We start from the raw sequence: 12,710 nt of genomic DNA on the forward strand, positions 1-12,710 counted from the left end.
ATATATATACACACACACACACACACATATATATATATTAATATACATATATATGTGTGTATTAATATACATATATAATTATATATTATATATATATATATAATTACGAGAATAAGATTCGAGTACTTAATCGTTCAGTTTATTCGTATGGACAATTAAACGATACATATACATGATGTGTACGAATTACGTGTCCCGCTCTCTCTTTCTCTCTCTCTCATTTTTTTTCTTTTCTTTTTCTTTTTTCTTCTTCTTCTTCTTTTTCTTAAATCTAATACATCGACAGCGATCGGAAGAGCTTACAGGACATCGGCAAACCGATGTCTAGTATAGTTCCGTTCCGATTGCTCATCTACTTTAATGATAATAATAAAAATTAAGTATAACTACCCTGTAAAATACGAGATTGACACTACCATTTCGGGGATAGCGGTATAAATAGGTCATTATTTTGCAGTTTGGTTACAAATCACAACTTTTCGAAAGAAGTACATGATACAGTGAATATTCGGGGGGATTAATAAGTATTAGGCAATACAGTTCTTTCTTTTCTTTTCTTTTTTTTTTTCTTTCCTTTTCTTTCTTTCTTTCCGGTCAAATTTCTGAAACACTTATGCACGTGATACGAGAACAATGAATTAAATAAAATACTGTGACAGATATATAAATGCGTTAACGTCGTCTTCGCGCGCTTTCCTTTTTATTTTTCCTGGTCGTCTTCATTTCCTTTCTTCAAAAAACTTTCTCACCCTGTTTTCTGTCTTTATTATTTTTTTTCTTTTTGTTTTTCTCTCTCCAAACCGCGTCGTTCTATCGAACGCATTAACAACAACTCTTTAGACATATGTTAAAAAAAAAAAAAAAACAAAAATAAAAGAACAAAAAAAAACAAAAAAAAGGAAAAGGGAAAAAAAGAAAAAGGAAAAGGAAGAAAAAAGAAAAGACAAAAGAAAACGGAAGGTAGAAAAAAAATCGATGATGCTTTTACAAGTGTTAATCCACGAGATTAATCGCGGCGGGATATGTCATCATACTGTTTCACCTTCTTCCCCATTTATGCTTTCTCTCAGGTCGTGAGTTGCGATCGACTTGCGGCAACAATGACGAATCACGACGACATATAACATTCGAGCGTCACACTTTTTACGCATATTCGTTATAAATATCTAAGGTACGACACATCGGTGTTGTGTAAGTGTTATGTATATATGTATATAGTATAACCCATCTCGTATTACTAAATAGAAGTCGATACACCATGTCCGGACCATGAAGAATCGTGGACAAAAACGAAAAGAGAACACAGTTTTTTTTTGTCCCGTGGCCTTATCTCATAAAAACAATTGTAAAATTCGCTCACTTTTCTTTTTTCATCTTCTTTTTTTTTTTCGTACTCCTCGTTAATTTGCCCGGTTGTGATGATGTAGCACGCACACTTTCTTTCTTCCTTTCTTTTTTCTTTTTTCTTTTTCTTTTCTTTTTCTTTTCTTTTCTTTTCTTTTCTTTTACACCACCGCGCGTGAACAAGGATCCCTCACGGGATCGTTTCGTTTATACGATCGATACAGGGTGAGAATAAAATGTTAGACGATGCTCCCGTCTGTATTAAAATCCTCGGTTTTCAATATTTGTTCCTCTGAAAATTCTCACGAAATCGTTGCCCTCGCAAGCGAGAGATCGGCGATGACACGTGATTCAAAGATCAGTGTCATACCAAGCTGCAACCTGGTTATTATCTTGGGGCGGCGCTGGAAGCTCTTCCAAATGATCGAAACTCAGGTCACCTTCGTGCGCCACATCCATAGTGTCCATTGCACCGTATGTCGATCCTCCGCCTATTTCTAATCCTTGCATGGAATCTATTGGTATCTGGTCATAACCTGTCGTGCGAGAAAACATTTCGTACAGAATGACGATTATCCAATTTCGAGAAAAAGAGCTTAGATTTGAGTTCATCATCAATATAGTAATACTTCACAAAGAACGTATACGTATGTCTATGTAAATAATATTAAGGTTCACTCGGTAGTATACAATTTTTATAAGATACTCGAAAGCCATCTCTCTTTTTCTATCGTATTGTTTCTTCCTTTTTCTTTTTCTATTTCATCTTTTTTTTTTCTCCTTTTGCAATCAAAAACACGTGACATCTTTCCATCGTTAGACAACCGGAAAATATATCTTTTATTCGCGACAAAGGACGACATCGCGATTCATGTTTCGAATAATATGCGTTAAATATTTTCTTTTTTTAAATTTGAGAAAAAAAAATAAATATATATATATATATATATATGCATGTATGTACGTATCTCTTCGCGCAATGTTAAAAATAATATTGAATGCGAGGATAATCTACCTCGTATATAGAGAAATTTTAAAAGATCTCCGAAGAGAAATGCGCACTTAAATACGGACGACTATTGATTTTTCAGACTTCAATAAACAGAGGGGGAAAGATGAAAGCCAGGACAAATTACAATCCGACGTTGAAACCGCTTGATTGCATGCTTTTGTACGATCGATTAATCAACTGGAATATTCCTGGTCGTAGTTTTACGTTAGAAATATAAAAATGAAAAACGCATAGCTCGAATATCTTGTGAAAGGCAAAGTTAGAAGAAAAGAGAGATTCGTCTACTGGCCCGTCTTTAAAAAGAAAACTCACTATACCTGAGAGTACCATACACGCCGTTCTTTCTTCCAAAAAGCACATAGGATTACGTAAGAGATGACGTAAGAGATGATATAAAACATGCACGGAAATCCGTTAACATGGAACACTAAATATTGCTTGTCGCTTACTTCTCAACGTTGAAATAGATTCTTATAAGACACAACAAAGAGCATACATAAAACATGCACGAAGCGTATTATATCTAAAAATAGAAAAGAAAAAAATTTCAATCAACGTTTAAGATAAGCCGTACGGTGTTAATAACACAAGCATGGAAGAAAAAAAGAAAGCAGAGAAAAAGATGAAAAAAAGAAGAAGAAAAAAGAAAAAGAAAAGAAAAATAAAGGAAAAAAGAAAAAAAAAAGAAAGAAAGAAAAAAGCGAACGATGAGACAACGATCAATAATACAATAAAGAACAGTACGTAAGAGCTGAATGTCACCTATGTTACTGCGAGATACGGTTGATAGCCTGTATTTTAATTTAACTCCGTGGGTTAAGCTGCTGTTAAAATAACAATTAAATGCATTACGTTTAATCGAAAATGATTTTCGACGAATAGAAGAAATAAGTAGATTCGTTAATATTAGTTGTCCATAGAACGCTATTGGGATGCAAAAATAGAGATTACCGTAATAGAAAAGTGAAAGTTCACCCATACCATTTCGTTCTTAAAAGCAATTTTCCGATATATCCGACAAAGAGACTTTAAGAGACCCATAGCTTTCACAATATTATGTATATGTACTCGTATTAAAATTGACATACAAATTCCAAATCTTCAATATTATGCTCAAAGTAAAAATTTTCAAGACTTTTGTATAATAATAATAATAATAATAATAATAGTAATAATAATATATATATTTATATATATACATATATATATATATAATAAATATATATGTATATATATAAAACTCCATCTACCATTTGGATGAATTATAAATACTTTAAAGCATTCGATGGGCAGAATGATTCGATTACACGTAACTTACCTTGTGGTTGATAACCACGACCGCCATGGCTGCTGTGTACGCTAGGAGGTCCTTGTCCATACATACCATCATAGCCATGATCAGGGCCAAGCATGTCCTGAAGATTAGGTAGCTTAGGTCAACACAAAAACATATCTTCTAATCGGGGACTATTTCTTAGTACCCCGAGGAAAAAAAAAAGGGGGGAACGGCAAAATACTCGCCTAGTATCGGTAAATCGCGTATCTTTTTTTTTATCGAACGTTTAAGATGAAAAAAAAATAATCTCTCTTCGAAGAATAAAAGTTTATACTCGAGGTCTTCGAAAGTATATCTCGCATCCATTTCTGCGATATTCTTTCCAGCCCAGACGAAACACGTAGGAGAGAGGGAGGGAAAAAGAGGATGAAGGGATGAAGGGAGGACAAAACGCATTCCCATGCATATTATAATATCTTTCAAACTGGGTGTTGAACATCGAGTTTGTCTCTATACGATTATTCATATGTTCCATTGTTCCATTAAGCACAACATTATTGTCTTCTGCTATTGGTAATATTATATATGCTTTTTATCATGACGAAAGTCGTTATAGTAGTGTGATAATAGATAAAACTTACAAAATGCCATTTGAAAATAAATAATGCAAACTCATAAGCTAAAGCATCGAGCTTATCATTATTAACTTGAAAATAAATTATTTAGCGATTATTCAAATTTTCTCCTTTTGCGATTAATAAATAGAATTAGAAGTGATGAAAAGCAATGTATAGTTAATAATAATTTAAAAGATGATGAAAAAGAAACCAAAAAAGAAAAAAAAAAGTAAGAAAAAATAATAAATTTTGTTCGAAAAATAAGAAATTAATCCTCCTGCTGCCGTGTTATTATACAATTTACTTCAGTTATGCGAATTGGATAATGGCCAATTGTGATACAATCGTGAACTACCTGTCTATACTAATACGAATACAAGCTAATGAGAGCAAGCATCTGGTATATACTATTTAGATTTGTTTATAAAATTTAGCGTTTTTATGAAACACCGAGAATAATCTATAACGTGGCTTAATTTACTTAATATAATGTATATATTATCTCCATATAAAAATTTGTCTATGATGACTATGGAATTCTTTATCAGCATCTTTCTTTCTATATAATAACGAGCTTATATAAAAATATATAGCTATCCTACGCTAGCAATAGCGTTTTTCTCAGCAGTGCACACTGCTAATGTATCAAAATAAATGAGTGTCATATATATATATATATATACATATATATATATACATATATATATGTATATATATATATGTGTGTATATATATATACACATATACATGTACTGCACATTGTTTATAAGTAAATAAATTCAGCCACGGCATAAGCAATTCATGCATTGGTATTATTGTTTTATCCACATTACCTGTAGATCTGGGCCCATGCCGAAATCAGCATTGTTCCACAAATTCGTATCCTCGCGTAACAATGAATTCGTTAATTCCATAGAGAGCCGTTTCTTGTACTCTTGAGGTTTGTCCTCGCTCATACGGAATAATACGGCCGCTGCATACGTTGCTACGCCTTCGTTTCTAGAGTGCAGTAATTCCGTAAGTGCAGCTGTGGCACCTTCATGTTCGATCATTTCTGCACCTTCTTTATCAGCTGCTAATTCGCAAAGTACGCCGGCTGCTACGCGTTGAATATTTTCAATTTCATTGAATAACAGCTGCAAATAATAAGAAAGTATTTCGATTAACGATAGTAATGTAATGATCGAACTATTTTGAACGTACCTGCACGAATATCGGAATTACGTTCTGCGATCGGATAATGACCCTATTGTGCGATTCTCTTGCAAGAATGTGAAGAGCCCCAACAGTGCCTTCGACTATTTCCTCCATACGCACTCCATCCGCATACGTCGCTGGTGCCTGTTGATTACCAGTAATGGCCACTGACGTTCGCTGCTGTATATAGATATATAAAATGCACGTATACTCGCCACTAACGCAGAGAAAATTCTGCGACCTATTCCCTTCAAACACTCACCCGTTGCGTTGTCTGGTAAGCACGCATCAAAAGCCTAACCAGATGATGAATCGCTCCGTGATCCCGAAGTGGCCCATGATTTGCAGGACAAAGCGCAAGATTACGTATTAGGCCAATCACCGCTTTCGCAAGTGGCCAGCGTGAAGGAGGATTTAGCAATTTTACTATTATTTGAATTCCGTAATTCAAACGGACCGAGTTCTGTGCCATTTCTGCTTCACCATGGCGTGAAGTTAAGTGACGCAAAGCGCAAACTGCTGGTTCTGTTATTTCTTCACGATCCCCGGCATTAATAATTGTGCGTACAAGAGCATCAACGCCTCCAACTTGACATACCGTAACCTACAAAAAAGAAGGGGAAAAAAAAACAAGAGGAAAGTTACATCGTCGTCGATGTAATAACATTGCAACGAATTAAATGGACATTTAGTAATCACGTTTCAAATAGCTTACTTTGTTCCGTTGATTATTACAAGTAAGATTGGATAAGATTCCTGCTGCGCACGTGACAACGTTAACATCCGTAGAACCAAGAACTTGTACGAGACTTTGAAGTAAACCTTCGAGTCCATCGACTTTGGTACCGGCATCCGATAAATTTCGTAATGTCCATAGACAATTTTGTACGAATCTTTGACTCGGATTCCCGAGATGCATTGCTAAAGCTTGCATACCACCTGCTTCCACGATCGCTGGCTTATTACTAGGACATACGGATAACACTGTACGAACAAATAGAATCGTTAGTTCGTTCATTAAAATAAGAATAAAGTATTAATTACGAGATAAATGAAATATTTTTACCTTTTAAAATTCTAGACGTTGTCCATAATAACTTCTCATAATCGTAGGAACGCATTATGCGTACTAATTCTATCGGTCCTTGAGAAGCAAGTATAATCAATTTGCTTTCTTGATTGCCATATGCAAGTATTTGAAGACAGTCGGTTACTATAGCTAGAAATTTTACATTATTTCTTTGAAGTAGCGCCACCATTTTTTGTAAACCACCAGCCAGTCGTACTGCCATTTTCGAGCCATCCTGATGTAGGAGTAAATTGTGTAACGTTGTAATAGCGTAAAATAGCACGGACTCCATTGGCGAACTCAGGAGCTTTACAAGCGCAGGAATACCACCACTTTTGAATATGGCTAGAAGACCTTGCCTGTGATGCGACAAATTGTGCAACGTTCCAACAGCTGCTTTCGTCGATTCTAAATCATCGCTGTTAGAAATCGCACGCACCAAAGCAGCCACCATTTGAGAGCTATTCATAATAGCGTGACGCGATGCTTCTTTTTTAGATAGTTGATGGACCATCATGGCCGCCTGAGAAACCACAACTTGATCCTCGTCGTTTAAGAGTTTAATTAATTCTGGTATTGCACGTGTAGCTAGATCCGCGTCGTCTTGATAATTTATTAAATTAACCACGGCATGTTTCAACATTTGACTTGGTTCTGCCAATCGTTGTACTGCAGTAGGCTGTGCTGGATCAAATTGAGTAGAAGGTATTTCTATACCTTCCTCTAATGTTTCCGGAAACATGGCAGCACGGACTCTCTGTGATCGAGTGTGACTTAATTGTTGATTCATTTCTGAAAATATAATAATAATGGAATTTGCATTCTACTTGTACGCTTGTTATTCTTTTACTAACGAATAATTACCATCAACTTGATCCTGAGTAAATCCTTGAGCAAAACCTTGATCCAAGTCAAACATCAATGGATCTCCTTCCATTTCGTCATCCTCCTTACCAGACAGAGACGGTGCCTGTGTTACTGTCCCAGAATGTATACCCGAGTCAGCTATGTAAGAGTTTTGTTGCCATAGCAATGTTTGTTCTTTGGCCGACCCCATGGGTAAATCACCCGGGCCCTGATAATTTCCGTGGGACACTATAAAACAATATTAATTAGACTTTACCATAACAATAGTTCAGTAAAAAAAATATACAAGCACAGTGTACTTACTTGGTCTGGATTGGTTAGATGACATTTGATAACTCATTCTGGCAGGTGAGTCTATCCACACCTAAGAGAAAAAGAAACGAAACTATGACCTACAAATGATCGTTCTATTGATACTGTTAAAAGAAAAGGAAAGAACGTGTCCGAGGAGAAAGTATATACGTATGACGCGGTGATGTTATGGCATGTTTCTATGTAACCTTTGAATTTTCGAAGTACGTAATGTACGACGAATCGAATGACATTATTACTACAAACTTCGTTTTCACAAGGTGACAAAAATCAAAGGGAATTCGAAGAAACAAAAAAGAAAGAAAGAGAGAGAGAGAAGCGAAAGAAAGAAGATAATAACACGAATGCAAACGTAGGAATGTGTAAGTATTTCGAAGCTAACTATCCTATGTTCGTTCCTTTTGTTTTCGAAAGAGGTGCATTTCGAAGAAGACGAGGAAGACGCGCGTAAGGTCAGTGCACCGCGTCGCGACGCAAAGACGATGTTGAGGATGAGGAGGTAAGAGGAGGTAAAAGAAGAAGATGGAGAGATGCTTCCGCAACGGAATGTGAAAACGATCGAAAGATTCCCTCCTCCGAGGTGTCTCCTTGTACGCAGCTTCCGCTTCTATCTTCGAACGTGCGTCTCTCTCTCTTTCTCTCTCTCTCTCTCTCCTCTTTCTCACTCACTCACTGTCTACTATAAACTATTATGGACGAGGAGTTTTTTCTTTACTGTTTTCTTTTTTTTCTCCTTTTTGTTCACGATCGAACACCGCACATATACACACACACACACGCACACACACACACACACACACACACACACACACACACACACACACTATGTGCCGTTGCACCGTTACGGAATCGCCTACTACGGACGCCCGTGCACGCGCGAGGTGAGGTGGGCAGAGAGGGAGGAAGGGAGACCGAGGAGAGCAGTGAAGCGCAAGGGAGACAGAGAAAGATATATATATATATATATAGAGAGAGAGAGATAGAGGGAGAGTAAAAGAGAGAGAGAGAGAGAGATAGAGAGAGAGAGAGACAGATAGAGAAATAAAATAAGAAAAGTAGGAAGGAAAAGAGGCTCGATCCTTCGTAGTACGTACGATGAAACGAGAACTAGCGCGCGTGGGTGTGCGACACAACAAAGGCTCCGAGAATGCAATGCATCACCATTTTCTAACAATCCACTGTGGCAGAGAGTGGGATGACGAAGGAACGAGCGGAGTGAAGGGTGGCAGGTTCACCGGAGGGGGAACCGATACGGGCGGAAGATCGAGTGAGAGAGAGAGAGAGAGAAAGAGAAAGAGAGAGGCAAAGAGAAAGGAGATCGAAAGGGAGAGGGGGAGAACACTTTGACACACCCAGCGTAAACACAGTGAGAGTCTCGTTATGGAAATATGAATCGAACTTGATTATCTGATGGATAAAAAAGAATGAAAGAGAGATAAAGAGAGAGAGAGAGAGAGAAAGAGAGAGAGAGAGAGAGAAATGGAGGAGCGCTTAAACGATTAACGTTCGACACGACGAGCGATGCACTTACCGTACTGCAAGGTTCGGCGGAGCACAATTCCGTAAAACTTTGCGATACGAGCCGGCGATGTAACGGCTGACTCACTCGGTGCTTCGGGCTCTCCTCGCCTGCCTTCCCACAAGTCACTCCTCTCCTCTCTAATCGGTACCTTTTGCTTCCAGCGCTACAAAACTCTACCCTATCTATTCCTCTTTCACCGCTACGGAGCAGCCACGGATCCGACAACTAAAGATGGCGGAAAGCGACGCGCAGTACCGAAACGATCGCAGCGCCGCCCGACGACCGTTCCTCGTGTCACCACGGGCGCAGTGACGCTACGAGCGCGTCGCACGCACGCTCTACCCCCACTACTACTATTTTATCACATATCCTACTTATCCCTCTTCTACTAGGTTGCTCTCCTTCTCTCTCCCTCTCATCCTTCCTCCCACCCTTTCTCCCTCTCTTCTGCAAAGATCTGTCCGAAAGAAACCATTTACTTTTGCGCCCAGCCACGAAATTCCTTCGGGATCAACCCGGCGATGCGCAATGTCTAAAAAAAAGAAAAAGAAAATAAAAGAAGAATGTCCAGAGGCAATGATCAAATGTGAAAGGAATTCGTGAATATTTTTGATATTGACCGTACGTATGCGTGTTTTTACGTTCCTCGAATATATGGTAAGTCGAAGCACGTAAGATATATAAACGAATGTATAAAGAAAAATACCGATGACGACGATGAAGATGAGATAATCATTTCGAATAAATTGCTTTCATGGAACGATTTGTTTGAGAAAATGGCGAACGGACGGGAAATGGGTAAAAGTCGGTTGGTTTGCAAACACGATTTACTAATACGTCGAAGGACGCGCCATACCGATTTGCATACAAAAGTAAACGCGCTTTAAATATTTATGCGACGTGGATGATAACGCGTTCGCGCGCACCCGCAGCCGTACTTAAGATCGCTTTGATCTTCGAAATGCGGCGCGGTGACGGCGGCGCCTGAGGGAACTGCAACCCGCCTATCGCACTGGCAACTCGGAGAAAGGAACATCAGGCGCCGCGAAATGGAACGCGCTAGACGAGTCGTGTCGCGAGTCGCGTCACATTATCTCCTCGTTTGTAATTTTCTCTGGGGAAGGAATCGATCGAAGGACGATTATATCGAAGAAGTCGCAATTTATTTTTGTTAACGAACTTTAATGATTACTCGCTCTTTCTTTCGACAGATTTCACGCGATGAAAAGAACAAAAAAAGAAAAAAAAGAACGAAAAGAAAAACTAAAATACAATATATTAATCATCAACGATGAAAGTATTTTATCGCTTGGAAATTATTCGGATTAATTTTTATTTCTCTTACCAATACAGATATTATGACTTTTCTCGATGAAGGACAATGTTCGATTCCGATCGTAATAACTTTTATTTTAGTATTCTTTTAATTTTTAACGATGTGATATAGCATAAATTATAAGGTTAAGAAGATATTGCAAAGGTCAGCGATGCGTCTCACAATAGACGAATCGTATTAATATTCATCGAAAAGGTAGAATCGCGATAGTGATGCAAGATATCCCGAGCTAGTCGCACTACTGCGCTATACGCCTATATCGTTCTCGCGCAAAACAAATCTTTTCCGGCAGCGAGAACGACTGTAGTTAGTGATGTACCGCGTATATTTACCCGAGTGAAAAAATATTTGATCGGTACGAGTCTTTGCACGCCCGTAATTATATGCCTGTTAACGAATGAAATATCACCGGATCGCTAGGAAAGACGATCTCTGATTTATGAATGGGCTCCTATTTGAGAGAGAGAGAGAGAAAGAGAGAGAGAGAGAGAGAGAGAGAGAGAGAGAGGATAATTCTTCGTACGCCACCCTGATAAGTGTCGCCGATAATATGCTAATAATGATTTGTGGTGACGGAGACTTCCGCGTTAATCTACGTAAATGCTAACGAAAGTTGATCCGCGCAACTAGAGTTTAAAGATAGAAAGAAAAAGAAGAGGACCTTGTTCATCTACATTAAACGTATCAACGAAAATATTTCCTTTTAGAATCGTAGCGTAAGCGTTGACGTCTGATCGAACGGAGTCAATTAAAAATGCTTTGAACGAAATTGTCATAGATAATGCTTTAAACGTCGATGAATTAATCGTGCATTTTAAATTCCTATTTCATGAGGATTCAATGCTGTAATATCTATATGTACATATATATATATATATATATGTGTGTGTGTGTGTGTGTGTGTGTGTGTGTGTAAAATATGAAGTATGTTGCAAAGAAAGGTATCGGAAAAAGGATAATGGAGTACGAATGTTTCTAGCACCTACGACGTTCCTAAATGTTATACGCATAAACGTGAGCGCGCACACACACACATACAGGTACATACACTCACACATAACTAGTCACGTTTGACAATGAGACCCAAGTGCTGTTACTTTCATCTCGCGGTCCAGTCGGTATAAATGTTGCGAGCAGGCGGACACTTTTACGATGATTCATGACAACGGAAAGGAATAGAAAGAGAGAGAGAGAAAGAGAGAATTCTTTCTTTCTCTTGATGCGTTCCTTTTCTTTCTCCTTCCTTCTCTTTTTTACCTATATCCACCTATTTATCTAAATGTGAGTCAGAGGTGATATCTTCACGTAGGTTACATATATTTACGAGTCTAAGCGAGGGCCATCTAGCCCACGCCTCACTATATTCAGAACATTGCTCCTCTCTTTTGCCGGATTGTTAAAGGTGGACGTTTCAAATTTAAAATTTCATACGTCGAAGGCGAAGTAGAGTTTCTACGATATCGTACTCCTCTTTGATATCTTTTTTTCTTTCTTTGTTTTTTTTTTCTTTTTTTTTTTTTATACCTCTCCTTCGTACATATGCAAGCCAAAATAATTTTCGTTCCTCGAGAACGTTCGCTACGAGGAAGCGGTGATTTAAAAGATCTGTGTATTCTCATTTATCTCTGTGAAATCGATCGAGCTCGGTCTCTGTATCGATCGAAACGAAACTTAATCTCGATTGATCGCGCGTATTCCGAATTACGATGTGCGTCGTGTTCTCTTCTCTTCTTTTCCGTTCTCTTTTCTTTCGTTGTGTTATGTTGTGTTGTCCTTGTGAAATCGGGGAAACGAGCTCGAATTTCAACATAAGTAATGAAAGCGATGAGTTTCGTGAAAATTTCGAAAGAAATTTGCAAATCGATGTCGTCTGGTTAGTTGAGAAGAGAGTAGTGAGACAGAAAGAGGGAAAGAGAGAGAAAGAAAGAAAATGGGGGAAGGAGTTAAGTTTTGGGCGAGGTAAAGGTGGGGTAGAGAAGTGAGGAGGGGTGGTAGGACATCTCGAGGCAGGGGCGAGGGTGATAGATGCCTGCCTCAACGTTGTGTCTCCCCACCTACGCGTAGTGCCGCTGACACGAGCGTTTATGTCTGCATAAATTCTCATTTGAGGCTCGATAATAAAGTAAGCGCACGAGGGGTACGGACACACGTTGCCCGG

General features: G+C 38.3%; 1 protein-coding gene across 7 annotated transcripts; it reads right to left on the bottom strand.

Annotated features, from left to right (window-relative positions):
- Positions 1–117: 117 nt before the first annotated feature.
- Positions 118–9,521, bottom strand: LOC124432312 (armadillo segment polarity protein). Of its 7 annotated transcripts, none has more exons than XR_006944224.1 (11): positions 9,226–9,521; positions 7,686–7,746; positions 7,380–7,610; positions 6,513–7,307; positions 6,162–6,430; positions 5,709–6,050; positions 5,453–5,626; positions 5,083–5,385; positions 3,675–3,771; positions 3,119–3,177; positions 1,717–1,880 (listed from the first exon to the last, which is right to left on the bottom strand). XR_006944224.1 is itself a non-coding variant. In XM_046981158.1 (10 exons), exons 2-10 carry the CDS (start codon positions 7,720–7,722, stop codon positions 1,696–1,698), a joined length of 2,397 nt encoding a protein of 798 aa, XP_046837114.1. In that variant the 5' UTR covers positions 7,723–7,746; positions 9,226–9,521; the 3' UTR covers positions 118–1,695. The 7 variants fall into 7 exon arrangements, 5 of the variants coding, with proteins under 5 accessions (XP_046837114.1, XP_046837111.1, XP_046837112.1 ...); XR_006944223.1 differs by having other exon boundaries at positions 3,119–3,180; XM_046981158.1 differs by lacking the exon at positions 3,119–3,177 and having other exon boundaries at positions 118–1,880; positions 5,453–5,590.
- Between the last annotated feature and the right edge of the window lie 3,189 nt (positions 9,522–12,710).

This window comes from Vespa crabro, chromosome 24 (assembly GCF_910589235.1).
Source record: "Vespa crabro chromosome 24, iyVesCrab1.2, whole genome shotgun sequence".
NCBI lineage: Eukaryota > Metazoa > Arthropoda > Insecta > Hymenoptera > Vespidae > Vespa > Vespa crabro.